The sequence below is a fragment of the Saimiri boliviensis genome, chromosome X (genome assembly GCF_048565385.1).
Source record: "Saimiri boliviensis isolate mSaiBol1 chromosome X, mSaiBol1.pri, whole genome shotgun sequence".
In the NCBI taxonomy this organism is placed as follows: Eukaryota; Metazoa; Chordata; class Mammalia; order Primates; family Cebidae; genus Saimiri; species Saimiri boliviensis.
This window is the reverse complement of record NC_133470.1, coordinates 101202364-101223919: the sequence shown is the minus strand read 5'-3', so window position 1 is coordinate 101223919 and position 21556 is coordinate 101202364. Positions and strand designations below refer to the sequence as shown.

The 21556-nt window shown below is 41.1% G+C and overlaps 1 protein-coding gene across 2 annotated transcripts in view; it reads left to right on the top strand.

Moving 5' to 3' along the window:
• The first annotated feature begins 1696 nt into the window (after window positions 1-1696).
• Window positions 1697-21556, top strand: part of SLC9A6 (solute carrier family 9 member A6) — a 60667-nt gene continuing 40807 nt past the window's right edge. For both annotated transcript variants that reach the window (XM_003940745.4, XM_039464081.2), the window contains exons 1-6: window positions 1697-2046; window positions 11317-11516; window positions 14124-14201; window positions 14480-14556; window positions 14844-14956; window positions 18052-18157. In XM_003940745.4, coding sequence (XP_003940794.1) covers window positions 1722-2046; window positions 11317-11516; window positions 14124-14201; window positions 14480-14556; window positions 14844-14956; window positions 18052-18157 — 899 coding nt within the window. In that variant the 5' untranslated portion in view covers window positions 1697-1721. The remainder of the gene's footprint in view (window positions 2047-11316; window positions 11517-14123; window positions 14202-14479; window positions 14557-14843; window positions 14957-18051; window positions 18158-21556) is intronic.

Sequence of the window (21556 nt, the reverse complement as noted above, 5' to 3'; positions counted from 1 at the left end):
CTAAACACTCAGTGAAAAGTGGGTTTGTGTTGGGACAAAACAGCCTTGGAATGAGAGTTAGGCGTGAAGTAGCAGGTAAGCTCATTTACTAGGTCTTCTGGGGAGGGGATGATGGGGAGACTGGGAAGGATCCTTACCTAGATTTCTTGCTTTCACAAAGCCCAGCCCCGTGTGAACAGGGCAATGTGGTTGGAGTGGAGTCAGGGGGACAGGCAGCCATGAGGTTTCTTGGGAAGACACAGGCAGACCCAGGTACTAATAGCAGAGAATGGGCACGCAGTCACTGGCTCTGATCTGGGGCAGTTCTTGACCTAAAAGGGACAGAAAGTGGAATTGGACATCGTTGGAGTGCTTTTTTTGTTTAGCTCATCATCCTGAGAGTTTAAAGAGTTGGTTAGTGAGGGTGAATACACACAGAGGCAGCTTGGTGTTGCCTGAGTATTACAGGTTTTAGCAAGGAGGTTTTATGGCCATGAGATGGAAACATTTAAGAATCACGAGTTCCAGGCAGAATGCTAGGAATTGAACTGATAGTGGTACCACTGATGGTATGAAGAATTTGAGAAAAAATTTGTCATTGTAGGGGGAACTAATTTCAAATAAGTCCATTTCAAAATATTTTCAGTTTTGAGGTGGTAGGAGCTTCAACAGGATATGCTCAGAATCCAACAGGTAGAGGCCTGAAGTTAGGGCAGCAGGCCAGGTCTTGACACTTGTAGCTCATTCATATTGAAATCAAAGTCTTGAGAAAACAAAGAGCCCACACAAACTAAGGAGCGATCTGAGAAATATGGAAAAAATAGGAAGTCACTGTTCTCAAAAGATAAAGCTCGAGTTTGGAGGTGAGAACTGTGAAAATTCTGGTGAGAGAGGTTGGACAGGCTGAGAACAGAAAAAAATACTGTTCTGAGGAATTCCAAAGAGGAGAGATGAGAGATAGGGGTCAAAGGTGACTTCTGAGCTGGGGACATTAGCTTTAAAACAGCTGTTAAAAAGGAGCAAGAGGAGAAGGAGAAATCTACCACACTACCCAAGATTTTTTCTTCAGGAAGAGTGTTTACGAGCATCGGGAAATCTGAGCATAAACCGATCTGTTTACAGATTTCTGGCGTGAGAGATATCAGATGTTTACATGTAGAGAAAACCGACTACACAGACATACACATAATCCGCACACCTTTGAGTTGCTTGTTTTACGAACTGCTAGTGTTTTTTTTTTTTGTTTTTTTTTTTTTTTTTTTTTTTTTTTTTTTCCCCCCGATAAGGATAATACAAGGAGAATCCGATTTAAATTACAGAGATGGAGATTGAGGTCCCTCCCAAGGGGACAACTTATCCTGTTAAGAGACGCTGGGGGACGATATTGAGATGGGTTATGAAAGATCGATTCCCCTGAGAGCTCTAGGAATAGGATCAAAGTAGACAGTGCGGTCGGCCTCTGCTTGATTACACTGAGCCGATGTTTCTAGCAGAAGGCAGGGGGCTAGTTCACATGGCCTTTCATTCCTCGGCAGCGCTTGTGGGTGCGTGTGACCTGGGACAGAGGGGCAAAGGAACCCGGCAGAGCGAGCTGGGGATGCCGCGGTCCCTTTAAGAGCGGTGGCTGCGGCGCGCGCTCCGACGGCTACCCCCGGGCCCCGCCCCTTTCCCGTGAGCCCTCGGGGAGTGGTCCGACCGCGGGCGGCCGCCGGTGAGGATAGGGGCGGGGGGCGGGGGTAGACATGGCTCCGCGCGGCTGGCGGCGGGCACCCCTCCGCCGCGGCGTCGCCGGCGGTCCCCGAGTCCGCAGGCTCATGCGGCCCCTCTGGTTGCTTCTCGCAGTGGGCGTCTTTGACTGGGCAGGGGCTTCGGACGGCGGCGGCGGAGCGGCGAGAGCGATGGACGAGGAGATCGTGTCCGAGAAGCAAGCCGAGGAAAGCCACCGGCAGGACAGCGCCAACCTGCTCATCTTCATCCTGCTGCTCACCCTCACTATTCTCACGATCTGGCTTTTCAAGCACCGACGGGCCCGCTTCCTGCACGAAACCGGCCTGGCTATGATTTATGGCAAGTGCCTCAACCCTTGTCAGCCCTAGGCGCTGCCCCTTTCTCTGCCCGCCGGCTGCTTCGCCTCCTTTCCTGGTCCTGCTCGGCCTACGTTCGGCTCCCCTTCTAATTCCTTCCATTTTCTGCCTCGCCTTCCCCCCACCCCGCGTTTCTTTGCCTCATCCCCTTTCCTCTTCAGCCTCGCGCCCCATTTTCTCTGCCTCCCCACACCTTTTTAGCTTCTGACCCCACCCCCTTTTTCCTCCGCACCCCCAATCCCCACCCTTTCTCTGCCTACCAAGCTCGGGACCCGGGACTGAGGATGGAAAAGGAGTGGGTGCGGTGTCTGGAATTGGACTGGGGGCTGGGGGAGGGGAGACACCATTGGGATCCATTTCTCTGGGGTGTCAGTTTGTTTAAGGTTCATTGAAGCTGCAGTAGTATCTCTGCTGTCCAGAGTCTGGCGTTCTTTTGGAGCCAGAGTCGACCTTTACTCATCACCTAGCTCCTGCTACGCCCTGTCCTTTCGAGGTTGCAAAGGAAAAGCTTATTCCTGTGGAGTCCAAATAAAAACCCGAACGTGAAATAGGCTACAGAAGGCTTAGGACATTTTTAATGACGTCCCATTTATTGTACTATGCCTCTAATATCTGATATGGATACACATATAGTTGACCCTTCCAATTTAGGCGTACAAAAGTGAGGACGAGGAAGAGTTAAGATCCTTCCAGCAGTGTAGTGTACTATACGATGATCAGGACAGTTCAGACAAACAGTAATTACAAACACCACGCATATGCAGAATGGGTGACTTGCTGTTGGTATAAGGTTATTGATGATTGTAGAATAAATAGCTTCCGTCCTTGTGATTCAGTCTGCTTCTGAGGTTTATTTGTGTTTTGGTGACGAGGTGAGAAAGGTAAATCAAACTGGGCTTAGACACATTTTGAGCTGTGCTGGGGCCTCGAGGAGAAAAGAAGGTACATATTGCCGACTGTCTTCATCTGACTGTGCGGGTGCTGAAGATGATGAGGGCAGACACACAGTTCTTTCTGTACAGTATATGTGTGAAGATTATCTTCATTTGAAACAGTTAAACTGATGAGTTTGTCGAGGTTTGTCTTTCAGACTTGCAGATAGGTAGATGAAGCTTTGGCACAAAAGACATTTCTCCACGCAAACCCCCACCCCCCAGAAAATCCAGACTTCTGGAATGTGCATCTCTCAAGGGTAGCAAGGAAAGGTAGTTGTGTGCCTCAGGAAAATGCATGAACTCCGTCTTATTTTTCATTTGTAAGAGAATACAAGTATGAGCCTGCATGTAAAGTATCTCTGCTTGCTAAGATTCCTAGTTTTAGACATATTAGATGGTTTGTATATTTCGTGTGTTTTGCATTTCATTTGCCGTGCGCCTTAAACCAAATTGGCCAGATAAGCTATACATTTCCATATAGTTTTCTGCATAACAGTGTGTGATTTATTTACTATCCTCAATGAGCATTTATTGATAAACCATCTATGTATTATGCTCGGAAAATACAAAGAGGTGTAAGATCCTTGCCTTCAAGGAACTATAGGCAGGTCATATAAAGAAAATAATGGCATCTTAAATTTGGTTAAATGCCAAATGAGTATTATAAAGTAATGAACTGATCACAGATAACTCTTTTATAGAGAAAGATAGTATGATGTGGTAAAGGTACAAGGCTTTAGACCAGAGGTCAGCATTTTTTTTTTTTTTTTTTTTTCTGTAAAGGGCCAGGTAGTAATGATTGTTGACCTTGTGGATACATAGATCTCTGTCTCTGTTGTATTTTTTTCATTGATTTTTTTTTTTCTTTTTACAAATCTTTGCAAACATAAAAACTATTCTTAGCTCTTGGGCCATACAAAAACAGACCAAGAGCTGTAGTTTGGCCAACCTCTGCTTTAGAATCAGACCTAGCTTCCTGTCCCATTCTGCTCATAGGTATGTGTGATCCTAGACAAGTCCCTTACTCTCTTTTACCCTCATCTATACGTTGGGGATGACGATAGTAGGATTACTGTGAGGAAGAAATGTTTTTAGTCTATTAACTGACCCTTAAGTAAATGTCCAGGGAATGATAGCTATGCTATTATTATTATTATTCTGTTATAGCTGCATTTTCTCAGATTAGGCCCAGACAACTCTTTCTTTCTTTCTTTCTTTCTTTTTTTTTTTTTGAGACAGGGTATTACTCTGTTGCCCACGCTGAAGTGCAGTGGTGCAATCTTGGCTCACTGCAACCTTTGCCTCCTGGGTTCAAGCGATTCTCCTGCCTCAGCTTCCCAAGTAGCTGGGACTACATATGCCCACCACCGTGCCCGGCTAATTTTTGTATTTTTAGTAGAGACGGGTTTCACCTTGTTGGCCAGGCTGGTCTTGAACTCCTGACCTCAGGTCATTCGCCCGCCTTGGCCTCATGCCCGGCCCAGAACAACTTTTTAAATTGCTCAGTCTCATAAGTCAAGGGGCAAATACAGTCTTTTTAAAAGAATCAAATAGGGGCTTTGAATTGCCCTGAAAATATTTTCTCTTTGGTAGCTGATATCGTTAACCTCGTCTAACTCTAGGACTGCAGTATAAAAGTAGGATTACTGATTGCATTTTGTGAGGTTTCTAAGTTAATAAAAAGTGATAGAGCACCCTGGTGTTAGTATTTTTTGAAGGAAAACCAAGGGCATCTCTTGTGGACTGTAAAGTGCAAGAGTGTTAGTCTGGGAGACAAATCTGGAGTTGACTTGGCATTCTGTAACCTGTCCTGTTTTCTCATTGTGGGCAGTGGGTGCTGTGGACCAAATAGCCTCCTAACTTAACTTGCAAGTCCAGTTGGAGAATAGCTGGGATTGAGTCAAAGTATTTTCAGTACCTTAAAAATTGAAGTTTTCTTTTTTCTTTTTTTTATTTTTGATACGGAGTTTCCCTCTTTCGCCTAGGCTGGAGAGCAGTGGTGGGGTCATAGTTCTCCACAGCCTCAACCTCTTGGGCTTACGAGATCCTCCCACCTCACCCTTCTGAGTTACTGTGACTACAGGTGTGCACTATCGCACCTGGCTACTTTTTTATTTTTATTTTTGTGGAGACGGGTGGAGGGGAGTCTTCCTGTGTTTCCCAGGCTGGTCTCCAGCTCTTGGGCTCAAGCTGTCCTCCCACCTTGGCCTCCCAAAGTGCTGGGAGTTTAAGTGGGAGCCACCTCGCCTGCTGGAAATTGAAGTTTTCTAATCCTTATTACTGTCTGTCATTTTTCTTATAGCTCTCGTGACATCATAGCTACTGTATTATTATTAATGTATTATTTTAAGACCTTTATTTTTCAGCATGACTCTGGGTCAGAATGGAATGCCTAGACCTTTAAGATTCAGCCCACTGGTGATCTTATTTCTGTGATATTGGGTTAGCTACGTAAATCCTGGAAAATGCTATTAAAAATAAGCTTTTCCTTTATCTGAGATGCAAGAGTAAAAAGTTTAAATTACCAGAGTGGTCAGTTTCTAGATTGTAATATAGACCAGTTGCTCCAGTTACAAATACACAATCTCAAAGTACCCACATGTTTTGCTCATTGGGCTAGCTTTCTTAAGAAGCTTAAAAGTGAGTCACTGTTAGTAAAAGTTGAGGCAGTTAAATTAAGTCTGAAAAGTGATCCCTCACTACAGTGCGATTACAGATGGTGTAAAAAAGCAAAATATGGAAGAAATAATTGTTTTGCCTTAAGCTGAAGACATCTGGAGTCCGAGGCTTAACCAATGTGATTCATCAATAAATATTGATTAGATGTCTATGATGTATGGGATGTGATGAGAAATACAGGTCTGAGCCACAGTATCTGCCCACAAAGCACTTACCATCTAGTGACTATGGCTCATACCTTGTTTCTCATCATACCTTCCACAAAACTAAACGTAATCTGTAGAAATTGTATCAGTTTTGGTCACACTTAATGCCCTAGGGAAGTTCTTCCTATATTTTTGACTGTCAGAGGCTTAAGGTGTGATCAGCTGGAAGAGTGAGCTGAAATCCACAAGGAAACCAGTCATTGCCAACTGGGAGAATCACACATTGGTGGGGCCTTGGCTGGTGCTGAATTTCTTATTACTGGTAGAGTTTTCAGCACAGGAGGATTAGGAATGCGTAGGTGGGGTAGAGGACTTCTCTGTCTTGTGAAAGATAACTCTTTGTGGCTGTGTTCTTTGTTGCCTGTTAGTGGTAATTTTAAATTTCATAATATAAATATTTTCTGTGCCTCCCTCTATGTAGGAGGCTAGATGTTTCTGCTTTAGCCTCTTAACAAAGCACTGTTTTTGTATCCTTTCACTGAGAATTGCTTTAACTCTATGACTAGGATTTGACCTTTTGCAGAACCCTCGTTAACTTGATCTGTGCATTGTTTTCAAAGAAATCCCAATTTTTCAGATGCCTGGTGCCATAATAAAGGAATCTTGATTTTTTTCCCACGACCTAAATAATTATTCTCCAAGCTGTTGTTTTATCAACCTTGCATTATATGTTTCAAATTTGCCCAAGGGCTGAGCTCTCCTCAGGGTACCCAGTGATACTTCAGGGTAGAGTCTGGCAAACAGTAGAACCAGTGGGCACTCGGGAGGCGGAGGTTGCTGTGAGCCGAGATCACGCCACCGCACGCCAGCGTCGGTGACAGAGCAGGATTCCATCTCAGAAAAAAAAAAAAAAAGAACCATAGTTGGGATTGGGGACATGGAAAGAATTTGTGCTGTGATTATTAATATTTGTAGTAGCTTGTCTGTGATTTGTTGCATGTAAATATAAGAGGACAGCTTTTACTGAGCCTCTTAATTAGCTCTTGTGGAATAGTAGAGAATAGGGCTGCTTTTTTTTTTTCTTTTTTTGTGACCGAGTTTCACTCTCGTTACCCAAGCTGGAGTGCAATGGCGCGATCTCGGCTCACGGCAACCTCCTCTTCCCAGGTTCAAGTGATTCTCCTACCTCAGCCTTCCCAGTAGCTGGGATTACAGGCATGCGCCACCACACCCGGCAATTTTGTATCTTTAGTAGAGACGGGGTTTCACTGTGTTGGTTAGGCTGGCCTCAAACTCTTGACCTTGTGATCCACCTGCCTTGGCCTCCCAAAGTGCTGAAATTACAAGCGTGAGCCACCGCGCCTGGCCGAAAAGAGCTGCTTCTATCTCATACAGGCAGAGGCTTTTCTAGGTTATGTCTATCAAGCACAGTTGCTATCTAACAGCCACTTTTTAATTTTATTTTTTGGAGGTGAGATGTTTTTAAACGGTGTCTTTCGTTTATTTTAAATTTGAACCTTTGTTAAAATGTTTTTAAAGTTGGTGTCATCATACAGTTCATCAATTAATCGTTACTACTCTAAAAATATATGTGACTATAAATTGACTAGAAGGATCCCTCATCTCTGCTCCCTCCCTGCTTCCTGGGCAACTACTGCTCTTTTTCTTCTTCTTCTTCTTCTTTTTTTTTTTTTTTTGAAACTGAGTTTTTGCTCTATTGCCCAGGCTGGACTGCAGTGGCGCAATCTCAGCTCACTGCAACCTCCACCTCTTGGGTTCAAGCAATTCTCCTGCCTTAGCCTCCTGAGTAGCTGGGATTACAGGTGCCTGTTGCCATGCCTGGCTAATTTTTGTATTTTTACTAGAGATGAGGTTTTGCCATGTTGGCCAGTCTGGTCTCAAACTCTTGACCTCAAGTGATCTATCTGCGTCAGCCTCCCAAAGTGCTAGGATTACAGGTGTGAGCCACCGCGCCCAGCTGGCAACTGCTGCTCTTATACTCCCTCGTTTCTGCTTCATCACTTCTCACTTGGATCTGGTTTCCACCCCTGTTACTCCACTGGAACTGCTCTTACCAAGGTCACCTAGGGACTCCTTGTTGCCAAACCCAGTGGATACTTCTAATGCCTGCCTTACTTGACTTTGCTGTAGTATTTGATTTTTTTTTTTTTTTTTAATCACTTCCTTCTCCTCAACAGTGAATTTTTTTTCCCTCTCTTTCTGACTTTGCCACCACTAGTTCCTTTTTTTTCTACTCCTGTGGGTTTTCCTTCTCAGACTCCTTCGTCAGTTCCTTCTCCTCTAGCGGCCCTTTAATGTTGGCTGTTAATAGATCCAACCCCAGACCTATATCATAGTTTTCTTCCCATTTTGTTTGCGCCCCTGGTGATCTCATCTACATTTGACTTCAGCCATCTTATGACTGCACGGTGTGTATCTCCAGTTGAGACCTCCTGTTCTAGCTCCAGATACCACATACTCAAGGATGCATATGTCACAAGTACATCCAACTCAACGTGTCCAAAACAACGTAGCCCTTTTTCCTGTAAATCTGTTCATCTGTCTGTGTTCCTTACCTCATTGAACAGCCTTGCTATCCCCCGGGTGCTCAGGCCAACTTACCTACCTGGTTACCAAATTAAGGCTTCTCTTAGTCTTTCATCTCCCTTTCTCATAGTCTGTTCTACTCAGTCACTAAATCTTACTAAAATATAATACCTTCTAAAAATCTTTCTCCTCCCCTCTCAGTTCTTAGGTTAAGGCCTAAATTCTTTTGGCTTGAATGCCTGCAGTAGCCCTATATCTAGCCTTTTAGACTCTCTCTAGTCTAGGCCAGTCTTTCTAAAGTAGAAATCTGATATGAAGCCTCTGCCTTCTATGATTTCATTTTATTTTTGGGATAAACTAAAAACTCCCTTCCCCAACAGATAAGATCTTTTATGATTCAACTCCTGCCAATCTTTCAAACCTTAACTCTTGTTACTTTACAAGCCAGCCATTCTGAACTACTTGATTCCCTGGATGGGCTGTGTTCTCTCCATCCGTGACTGGATATGTGGTACTATTCCCCTACTTGGAATAAACCCATTTCTTCTAGTTGGTTACCTGCCCAGGTGATGTCTCCAGAAAGACTTCTCTAATATCTTACTCCCCCAGGTTTGGTTAGATGTCTCTTTGGTTTTTATAATGCCTTGTATACATATACATTGCATTATCATTGTTTATTCAGTCTGTTTTCACTAACTGGAGGAGTTTTCCTTGAAGGAGGGACCTTGTTTTCATCTCTGAACCCTGGAGGCCCATCTAGCATAGTACACTCATTTGCATATGAAAAGAATGGCTGGCTAGTCAGAAAGAAAGGCAGAATGTAGCTAGTAGTGGTATACTATGTATCTTGGAGTTAAAGAAAGTTCCAGAAGTTTGGGTTATATTTGTGGTTGAGGTATGTTCATGCAATGAAATATTGTTTGGCCATAAAAATAAATGAGGTTCTAATCCATGCTACAACATAGATAAACCTTGAAAATATTGTGCTAAGTGAAACAAATCAGACACAACAGGCCATATATTGTAGGAGTTTATTTATATGAAATGTCTAGAAAAGGCAGGTCCATAAAGAAAGAAAGTAGATGAGTGGTTGCCAGGGACTGGGGATTGGGGTGGGGGGAATGAAGAGTGACTGCTAATAGGTGTGGGGTTTCTCTTTGGAGGGATGAAAATGTTCTAGAATTAGAATTAGATATATCCAACTCCGTGAATATACTAAAGACCACTGAATTGTACAGTTTAAAATGATAAACTTTTGGTGTTTGAATTAGATATCAGTAAAGCCATTATTAAACGATTACAGTTGATCAATGTGGATTTTTTTTTTTTTTTGAGTTGGAGTTTTACTCTTGTCACCCAGGATGAAGTGCAAGGGTGCACTCTCAGCTCACTGCAACCTCCACCTCCCAGTTTAAGCAGTTCCCCCTCAGCCTCCCGAGTAGCTGGGATTGTAGGTACCCGCCACCACACCTGGCTAATTTTTGTATTTTTAGTAGAGATGGGGTTTTGCCATGTTGGCCAGGCTGGTCTCGAACAACTGACCCCTGGTCATCCGCTCGCTTCGGCCTCCCAAAGTGCTGGGATAATAGGCATGAGCCACCATGCTTGGCCCAATCAATGTAGTTTTATAGGACCGGGCGTGTTAGCTTATGCCTGTAATCCTAACACCTTGGGAGGCCGAGGTACATGGATTGCACGGTCAGGTGTTCGAGACAAGTCTGGCCAACATGGCAAAACCCTGTCTCTACTAAAAATACAAAAATTAGCCAGGCGTGGTGGTGGTGCATGTCTGTAATCCCAGCTACTAGTGAGGCTGAGCCACGAGAATTGATTGAATCCGGGAGGCAGAGGTTGCAGTGAGCCGAGATCATGCCACTGCACTCCAGCCTGGGCAACAGAGCAAGACTTCATCATGAAAAAAAAAAATTAGTTTTATGGCACCTAGAACATTGTGCATATTTGAATGTCAATAGGATGATCCAAGTAAAATCTTAGCAATCTGTTGATGTCATAGTGCCAGATTCAGGACTTCCAATCCATGTTTTGATTTTAAAGCAGATATTTTAAAATTAAAATCTGACTTCTAGAATTAGAAGAACCCAATCAACCTACAAACATTATTGGCTTTTCAATTTGTTAAATATGCGTTATTTGGCCAGTCATGTGCTTTGGGAATAAACTTCGAAGTGCATTGTTTAAGTCTTGTAAATTGATGGATGGAGGTGAAAAAAACATTTCTTTTCTTTTCTTTTTTTCTTTCTTTTTTTTTTTTTTGAGACAGGGTTTCCTTTGTTGCCCAGACTGTAATGAAGTGGCATGGTCTCGGCTCACTGCAACCTCTGCCTCTGCCTCCCAGGCTCAAGCAATTCTCGCACCTCAGCCTCTTGAGTAGCTGGGATTACAGGCGCCTGCCACCACGCCTGGCTGTTTTTTTGTATTTTAGTAGAGACAGAGTTTCGCCTTGTTGCCCAGGCTAGTCTCAAACTCCTGAGCTCTCAGCCAGTCTGCCTGTCTCGGCCTCCCAAAGTGCTAAGATTACAGGCGTGAACCACTGCTCCCGGCCAGAAAACAGTTTTCTGACATGATTGCACTGCCGAGTTGGGACACCTTGGAGCATATTCTGTCTACAGATGATTTGAAGATATTTTCTCCTTTTGTTACCTCCCTCATTACTTATTTAAATATTGATCTAGAAATGCAGGGATCTGTGCTGTTGCCTAGGGAATATTTTTCTCTCTTGTTTCACTGGATTATATGAAGATTGGGCTGTAGGTTGTATGAATTTAGTGATACTTTAAAATGTAACTGCATTTCATCTAAAAACTAGTTCTGAGCTACAGGGAACTACCTACCATAAGAGATTTTCTCTTACTCGTAGTTATGCATGGGATACAAAAGAAATGATCTCTGTTGGCAAGAAGAGCTTACATTGTTCTTTTTTTCCAGGTCTCTTGGTGGGCCTTGTGCTTCGGTATGGCATTCACGTTCCAAGTGATGTAAATAATGTGACCCTGAGCTGTGAAGTGCAGTCAAGTCCAACTACCTTACTGGTAAATGTTAGCGGAAAATTTTATGAGTATACGCTGAAAGGAGAGATTAGTTCACATGAACTCAATAATGTTCAAGATAATGAAATGCTCAGAAAGGTAAGTTCTTAAAGGAAATCTTTGAATTTTTTTTGCGTGTGTCTAACAGCAGAATGATTCAGGAGAAAATAAGTAATGAATTTTAAATGATATTTAAAATAATGAGTCTTTTTAAATGAGATAAAACCTCAATTAACAAACGTAATATGTAAGGAAATGGAGATGCCTGTGCAACTCATTTTCTGATTGAGGCTAAGTAGTATGACTCTTTTTGTTTTACTCTGGGTTGTTTACAGCTTGTGATAAATGGAGACTGGGATTGAGTTAAGCAGAATCTATAAGCGTTGCTTTCCATTTGCAGATGGTCCTTACAGTTTTATTTTTATTTATTTATTTTTCTGAGACAGGGTCTGACTCTAGTCTAGGCTGGAGTGCAGTGACGCAGTCTTCACTTATTGCAGCCTCTGCCTTCTGGGTTCAAGCAGTACTCCTGCCTTAGCCTCCCGAGTAGCTGGATTATAGGCTGCCACCACTATGCCCGGCTAATTTTTGTATTTTTTAGTAGAGACGGGTTCCACCATGTTGGCCAGGCTGGTCTCTAGCTCCTGACCCCAAGTGATTCCCCCGTCTCGACCTCCCAAAGTGTTGGGATTACAGGTTTGAGCCACCGCCCCCAGTAGGTCCTGATAGTTTTATAGTACTTTAGCACACTGACTTTATTTGATAATTCCTAAAGTAATCTATTAATATTTCTTTGAATTCTTTCTTGCCTTGGTTGTATTCTATACTGATCACAATGTAATCTTCCTTTGATTCACAATCTGGCCCAACTTCAGGGGCCCTAAGTGTGAGTCTGAGTTATTGTACCATGCTGTGCATAAAGCTTTATGTTCAAGTTTGAGTTGCAATTGTACTGACTCCCAGACGTCCCTGGAGCTGCTTTCTCCTGTCTCCCTCATAGTTTCTATCATGACGTTTCTCAGTGCCACTTCGCTCATGTCTCTTTGTTTTCTCCACCCTTTGCTGTTTGCCTTCACTTCTGTCTGCTGCATTGGCAAGACTTGACTTTTTTTTTTTTTTTTTTTTTTTTTGGACACAGGGTTTTACTCTGTCACCCAGGCTGGAGTGTAGTGGTACAATCTCAGCTCCCTGCCACCTCCGCCTCCCAGGCTCAGGTGACCCTCCAACCTCCAGGGATGTCTGGGAGTCAGTACAATTGCAACTCACCCTCCTGAGTCACTAGGACTATAGGCATGTGCCACCATATGTGGCTAATTTTTGTATTTTTAGTAGAGTTGGGGTTTCATCATGTTGTTCAGCCTGGTCTCAAACTCCTGGGCTCAAGCGAACCACCCACTCCAGCCTCCCGAAGTGCTAGGAGTACAGGCAGGACTTGACTTTTTAGCTACTTAATTGTGTTTCTGACCATCTTTAATGCTTTTAAAATTTTACATGAACTTGAGGTTTACCTTGCAGCAAGAGTTCTTTCCACCTGTGGAACATTCCAATTCCTTAAAAGTTCTCGTAAATCAAGTTTTAGCATGGATATGTGTATAGTTGCTTTGTGTTCATGTCACATTCTACGGCAGCCTTATGAACAGAAGGGGGCATTTTCATTTTTATGGTGACTAGGTCTTAAAATGAGTGGGCTGTCAGAAGTAGAAATCTGAGTCGTACAGAAACAGTGCAGTGGCGTGATCTCAGCTCCTCCGCCTCCCAGATTCAAGCAATTCTCCTGTCTCAGCCTCCTGGGTAGTGTATATTACAGGCATGCACCACCATGCCCGGCTAATTTTGTATTTTTAGTAGAAATAGGGTTTCGCCATGTCAGTCAGGCTGATCTTGAACTCCTGGCCTCAGTTGATCTACCTGCCTCAGCCTCCCAAAGTGCTGGGCATACAGGCATGAGCCACTGTACCCAGCTGGGTTTCTTTTATTTAGAGCAAAAATAATGTTCATGCTTTCTTTTACTCTTTTTTTTTTTTTTTTTTTGAGATGGAGTCTCACTCTGTAACCCAGGCTGGAGTGCAGTGGTGCCATCTTGGCTCACTGCAACATCTGCCTCCGAAGTTCAAGTGATTCTCTTGCCTCAGCCTCCCGAGTAGCTTGGATTATAGGGATGTGCCACCACACCTGGTGAATTTTTGTATTTTTAGTAGAGATGGAGTTTCACCATGTTGGCCAGGCTGTTGTTGAACTCCTGACATCAGGTGATCCGCCCATCTTGGCCTCCCAAAGTGCTAGGATTACAGGCATGAGTCACTGTGCCCAGCCCTATTTTTAACTTCTTTGTCTCTTTGAGATGGAGTCGTAATCTGTCCCCCAGGCTGGACAGCAGTGGCGAAGTTTCGGCTCACTGCAGCCTCTGCCTCCCAGGTTCAAGCAATTCTCCTGCTTCAGCCTCCCAAAACATTTTTTTAATAGCATAGTATTTTAATACACTTTCTACAGATAGGGCTTAACTGATTGTTCCAGTGCTATCTCCTGGTCGTTTGGTTGAGAAGTAGAACAGAAGCTATCCTATATGAAATGTTAAGTTAACACAGTAATGTTCTTGCCTTGAGTAATTTAACATTTAATTGTTTTGTTTTTTTCTTTTTGATCATTTGATAATGGAATATGAAGTCTTCTAGGGAATTGATCTAAAGTAACTCTTTATTTTAACAGGTTACTTTTGATCCGGAAGTATTTTTCAACATATTACTTCCTCCTATCATATTTTACGCAGGTTATAGCCTGAAAAGGGTAAGTCCTTTTGTCTTTCATATACTTTGAACAACCTTAAACTCCGTGGGCTTTGTAATATTTGACACTTCAGAAATGGGCTGTTCTGTCCAGATTCCCCTCCTTTCTCCTCTCCTTATTCTTTTTAGATGCTGAAATTTACACCTGTACAAGAATGCTTTCTCTTATTTATCCTTGCCCATAATGGATTTAATATTAGCATAGCATAGAAAACCTTTTCTTTTTCAAATAACTGGTAAGTATTCTAACATAATGTAACTTTTTTTTTTTTTTGTCAGAGACATTTCTTTCGAAATCTTGGGTCTATCCTAGCATACGCTTTTCTTGGAACAGCAATTTCTTGTTTCGTTATTGGGTAAGTATTTGAAGCTTAAAATACTTTGTAGCCTTCAAATTATAATTTTAAAAGAATATATTGTTAATTTATGCAGTGTTATATTCTTGATGAGGTCTAAAGACTTTTGCAATATTCACATAGGTAATAAGTTGTTTGAATTTTCCTTAAGGCCAAGGTATTACCATATTTCAATGATGTGAATTAAATTTGGGATTAGTCACAAAGGGCTACAGTAAACCAATCTTCTTACTCTTACTGTATCCTAATTTTTATAACAGTTGATTTTTTTCTAAAAAATTGAACAGGTCAATAATGTATGGCTGTGTAACACTGATGAAGGTAACTGGACAACTGGCAGGAGATTTTTACTTTACAGATTGCCTTTTGTTTGGTGCCATTGTATCAGCAACTGATCCAGGTATGTTTTATATGAATGGAGTATGTATTTGAAGTACATTGTTTTGCGGTCAAATACGTGTGGGATTTTCTTTCTTTGAGCTGTAGAATTCATGATTAGGTACTTCCTTAGTGCTATACTTTCTAACTGGGGAGGAAAAAAATAAAATTCATGATTCCTTTTGGCTTCAGCACAAATTTGTTTTCCTTTTACTTTTTTAAATTACATTTGCCTATTACTGATCCACAAGTTGATGCTGTTTCAATAAGGGCTATAAGATATTTTCTTCAGAAATTCATGTTGGTCTTTATCCCTAGTGATTGGGTATAGAAGAATATGAACTAGATTATAGATGAGTTTAAATGGGTGGTAATTACATATTTCCTTTCAAGCTTTTAGAAAACCAGTTCCCTAAAAATCTTTTTGTTTCTGTTCACCTATATGCATTTAACAGTAAGCAAAAATGTTTTAAAACGATTATTAGAAGGCAGTTGTGCTAAGACAGGTATGATTTGGAGTCATTGGAGAACTTTAATATACATTAAAGAACTGTTTTTATAAAATTGGCTTGATGATTATACAGTTGCCTGTTAACACAGCTTGTTCCCCTGTGCTTTTAGTGTCAGATATTCTAAAAGCTGTATTCCAGAATGAATTTAATTGTACTGAGTTAGGTTTTAGTCTTCCTGATACAGTACGACATTGGTAAACTTAACAGTTACATTCAAATTAGGAATTTGGAGAAGATATGGAATGGAAAGGTTGGGGTAGGAACACAGAGTGATGTTTTAGAGGAGGATGGACGTTTTCTTTTAGCCTGCTTTCAGACTTTCGTTGAACCTTGTTTTGTTTTACCTTTTTTTTTTTTTTTTTTGAGATGGAGTCTCACTCTGTCTTCAGGCTAGAGTGCAGTGCCACGATCTCAGCTCACTGCAACCTCTACCTCCCGGTTTCAAGTGATTCTCCTGCCTCAGCCTTCTGAGTAGCTGGGACTACAGGCGTGCACCACCATGCCCAGCTAATTTTTTGTATTTTTAGTAGAGATGGGGTTTCACCATGTTGGCCAGGATGTTGTTTTACCTTTTAACTCTGTAAGTTAATCATCTTTAATTGTCATCCAGCACAATTAAAGGTAGGATCTTAAGGTTATTTCTGAATTCCTGTGTTAACTCTGATAACACAGGGCCTTATGGGAAGGAGAAAATGTTCAATACTCTGTGAGAGATTATTTTGACTGGGCACAGTGGCTCATGCCTGTGAATACCAGTGCTTTGGGAGGCCAACGCAGTAGGATTACTTGAGACTAGGAGTTTGAGATCAGCCTAGGCAACACAGCAACACCTTATCTCTACAAAAAAATGAAAAAAACATTAGCTAAGCATGGGGATGCGTGTCTGTAGTCCTAGCTACTTGGGAGGCTGAGGTGGGAGGACCACTTGAGCCTAGGAGTTTGAGGCTGCAGTCTCACTCGACCTGGGCGACAAGTGAGACCCTGTCCCAAAAAAAAAAAAAAAAAAAAAAAAAAAAAAGATTTTAGAAGATTAGTTAGAGGGCCGTTTTACAGAGACATTTGTGTAGTTTAGCATTTTTAAAACTGGAAATTAAATTGCATCCCTAAAGACCACCAAGGCTGTCCTCTTATTGTTTTTAGCTACTCCCATTATCAACATGAAGATAGGATGGTTTTTGCAAGGAGCCAGTGGACTCTGGTTTCTGTGTCCTTTCATTATAAGCAAGCTTCTCAACTTTTCAAATCCTATGAGAAATCTGAGTCCATTGGCTTGGCTACATTATTTCAACTTTCTGGTTTTGTTTGGCAGGACTATTGCCTGAATAGCCAAGAAAGACTCTGACTTACATAAAGTTTGACTGTTATTTTTTTCTGAATTATATAGGCACTTGCCCCATTTCTGTTATTTTGCCTTTGTTAACTTGCTCTTACAAGGGTGAGCTATGGGTTCTCTCTTTGAAATTCTACCCTATTGCTCCATGCTCCTTCTCCCCCTCTCTTGGTGAGCTTTGGTGTCAGTATATTCCAGCTGCAATGCTTTGTAGTAGAAACTATAGCTCTTAAAATATGCTGGACATGGTGGCTCATGTCTTTAATCCCAGTGACTCAGGAGGCTTAGGCAGGAGGATCACTTGAACCTCGGGGTTAGAGGCTGCAGTGAGCTGTGATTGTGCCACTCCATCCTGAGTGACAAAGCAAAACCCCATCTCTAAAAAAATAAAAAATTTTTAAATAAATAAGATGCAAGTTTCTTGTTTTTATGATTGGCATTTGAAAAGGTTCTCTCACCTCTGGTTATATTAATCTTCCATGTCTGCTTGGGTTTATTTAGTGAGTTATGTGACTTAGTAATTAAAGTTATAATGTAACTTCAATCTCATCTGATTTTCTAAGCTTTCTCATATAATTGCTTCCCTAAAAGGAGGATTTGTTGGTTTTTTTTTTTTTTTGTTTTGTTTTTCTTTAAGACAGAGTCTTGCTCTGTTGCCAGGCTGGAGTGCAGTGGCGTGATCGCGGCCCACGGCAACCTCCACCTCCTGGGTTCAAGCGATCCTCCTGCCTTAGCCCAGGAGGCGGAGGTTGCAGTGGGCCGAGATCATGCCAGTCATAAAAACAAGAAACTTACATTTCCTACTGTCTTTGCTAAACCTGTTGCATGCAATTTGTAAGTCAAGTACAAGTGAGTTGTAAGGCCCCGAGAAACAAATGAAGTTTGCAACAGTAGATTCTTTTCATAATATTCTTCCCCATTAAAGATTTATGACTACGTGGTCTATAAGAAATTCTGAATATATTTTTTGGGAAAAAATGTACAAGATGTGATTATTAACATGTGCATGAAGAATATAGGCTAACTCAGTTCTTCAAGTTTACTTTCAGCCATTTTTGAGAGAGAGAGAAAGGAGAAGTTTGTACAGGTACACCATTTGAAAAGAAAAAAGTTTATATAAAATTATAGGGTCTTTAATATGGTAAAAGAATGTTTATTAGGATTGAATTCTAAGAGGAAGAAATGAATTTCTCATAACTCTTATAGTCATCTGCTGAGGAGAATATGTTATATTTTTAATGTCTAAGTTTTCCTCTGGCTCTTTTTCCTTGCTAGTGACTGTTCTTGCTATATTCCATGAGCTTCAAGTTGATGTTGAACTCTATGCACTTCTTTTTGGTGAAAGTGTCCTCAATGATGCTGTTGCCATAGTGCTGTCCTCGTAAGTATTTGTTTTCTTACTATATTCTGAATATTAAGTGTGAGGGTACTTGGAGCTGAAAGTCACTTATTGAATAAAGTACATTATGAATGGAAACATTTGGAATAATGAGGCATTTTTTACCCTCTTGAAGAAATCCATATTTTATAACTAAATTGGAAAACTCAGGGAAGAAAAAATATGTACTGCCACCACTGAAAGACAATTACTGTAAACATTCTAGAACATTTCATTTTCCTTTTTCTGTGTATGATATTTTACGTAGTTGTGATTGTAGTGTCTACATAATTTTATATTTGGTTTTAACATTATAACATGAGCATTTTGTTTTTTAAATTAGATTTAATATTTTCTTTTTCTTTCTTTCTTTTTTTTTTTTTGGAGACAAAAGTGTCACTCTATCACGAAGGCTAGAGTGAAGTGGCGCAATCTCGGCTCACTGCAACCTCTGCCTCCCAGGTTCAAGCTATTCCCCTGCCTCAGCTTCCTGAGTAGCTGGGACTACAGGCACCTGCCACCACGCCCAGCTAATTTTTGTATTTTGGTAGAGACAGGGTTTCACCATGTTGCCCAGGCTGGTCTTCTGACCTCAGATGATCCACCTGCCTTGCCCTCCCAAAGTGCTGGGATTACAGCCATGAGCCATCATGCCCAGGCTTAATTTTTTCCTGAATACATAATATATTCACATGGCTCATAAATCAAAACCATGTAAAAAGTTATACACAGAAAACTCACACTCTTACACACCTGTCCTCATCCACCTGTCCCCCAGTTCTTTGTAGATAACATTCTTATTAGTTTATTATATATTTTAGTATTTCTTTATTCAAATGCAAGTACAATTGTGAATAAATAGTCTTATTTGCCTCTCATTTCTTATTTTTAAAGTCACATACTGTATATGTCCTCTCACATAAGTATCTTCTGGAGAACTTTGCATATCAAAAGAGTGAGTGTTCTCATTCTTTGTTTGCAGCTATATAGTATTCCATGAGCGAGCTGCATTATTGTTTATTTGCTCAGTCTCCTATTGCCAGACACTTGAAGGGTTTTTGATCCTTTGCTGTCCCAAATGGTGCTGCAGTCATTACCTTGAACTTACCTTGTTTTATACATGCATAGGTATATTGGTATGCTGAATGCCCCAAAGTGAGATTGGCAGGTAGGTTAAAGGGTAAATCCATTTGTAATTTTGTTTGGCATTGTTAAATTGCTCATCAAAGGGATTGTACCACTTTGCAATTTAACTGTGAAATTACAGGTCTGTTTTCTCAGTTTCACCAGCAGAATATTTGTTAAACTTTTATATTTTTGCTAACTTGATAACTGAGAAATATCTCATTGTAGCTTAATTTGTGTTTCTCTTATTTAACATAATCATTTCCAAACATTTTTAATCTTTAGAAGTGTTAAATAATACATATTATAGTTATTTAATTACATATTATATTACTTATAACAATTTAATTGCAAGCAACTATTGAATGAGCAAGATTTTTAATCTAATTATAGAAGGTACTATATATGTTACTATAAGGTGTGTGCAGGTTGAAGAATGGATCTGAACCTCTGAGGAATTCAATCCTGCCTACCTACTCTTTTTTTTTTTTGAGACAGAGTCTCACTCTGTTCCCCAGGCTGGAATGCAGTGACATGATATTGGCTCACTGCAACCTCCACCTTCCAGGTTTAAGCGATTCTCCTGCCTCAGCCTCCCGAGTAGCTGGGACTACAGGCATGCACCACCACGCCTGGCTAATTTTTGTATATTTAGTAGAGATGGGTTTCACCATGTTGGCCAGGCTGGTTTCGAACTCCTGACCTCAGGTGATCCGCCTGCCTTGGCCTCCCAAAGTGCTGGGATTACAGGCGTGAGCCACCACACCTGGCGCCTGCCTCTCTACTCTTATTAAGCAAATATCTAACTCCGTGGGCACTTGGCTTTAACTTCATACCAGAACCTTGTGTGAGACAGAAGTAAGAACCCTTCACATTTTCTCTTTATTTTTATTTTCTTAATTTCCACATTTAGTTACGAAATAGTAAAATATCACTGGCTCTGGTTTGCATAGCCTGCTTTCTCCCTTTGTCTTCTGCAAAGTTGGAAAGTATTTCTAGGATGTAACATTAATTCCCTAAATGCTATGTATTAAGATACACACAAAAAAACCTTATCCTTTTTTGTGAATGCAATGTATGTAAATGTTACCCCCCCACACACCAAATTTATTGCCAGATTTTTTTTTTTTTACAGCTGTCTGCCACTAATATAAATTTAACTTGAGAAATAAAACCTAAAGGCTGTAACTAATATTGATAGTGAACTTTAGCACCTCCAATGATGATAGGTACAGAATAAGAGTTTTATATTATTTGAGGTAAAGGAGAAATGGATAGTGTGGTATAAAAAATGTTATAAAAATGAATCAACAAAGATTGTTGAAGTTTCCAGTACATAGGTACATGAGAGATTCCCAGCACTACTAAGTAAAGAGAACAAGTACAGGCAGTCACTTTTAGCATCAATTCCCTATCCTAGACAACTATTCTACTGTTCAGTCATCTTACTAGTAACTTGTCTTATCAATGCCCTAATGAATTAAGAGTTAAAAAATCTCTGTCTTATCTTGAACTGATGTGCCCTGTGCCTTCGTTTTTCCCATTAATAAAATAGCCTGTTTCCTGCATCTTTAGAAGCAGTTGATTAGTGTTAAAGGAAAAGATAAAACCCCTCACTGAAAGATTTTGAACTTGGGGTTAAAAATATCCTATTTCCTGCAACGTCTGAATAACTGATTTGTGTGAAAGGGGGCAAAACCTCATTGAAATATTTTCATCTTGGGGGTGTACATACCAGCATTGGTGAAGAATAAATGTTAAAAAGAGAGAGCTGGCTGGGTGCATTGGCTCTCGCCTGTAATCCCAGCACTTTGGAAGGTTGAGGCGGGTGGATCACCTGAGGTTAGGAGTTTGAGACCAGGCTGGCCCATATGGCAAAACCCCGTCTCTACTAAAAAATACAAAAATTAGTTGGGTGTAGTGGTACACGCCTTTAATCCTAGCTACTTAGGAGGCTGAGGCAGGAGAATATTTTGAGCCCAGGAGGCAGAGGTTGCTGTGAGCTGAGATCGTGGCACTGCACGCCAGCCTGGGCGACGGAGCAGATTCTGTCTCAAAAAAAAAAAAAAAAAAAGCCCTTTCCGTAGCAGTTCTCACAAAGGGCCATGCTTGTTCTTCTCTTATAGCCTTTCTCAAACAGAGTTTTCTGTGAGAGAATGAAGCCTTATAGGAAATGATTTGAGTGAGTCTTTTTTTTATTTCACCTAAGGATAATAGAGAGCTAGTGCCATTTTAGATTGATACAGGATAATAAGTTAACTCATTACAACCTCATTG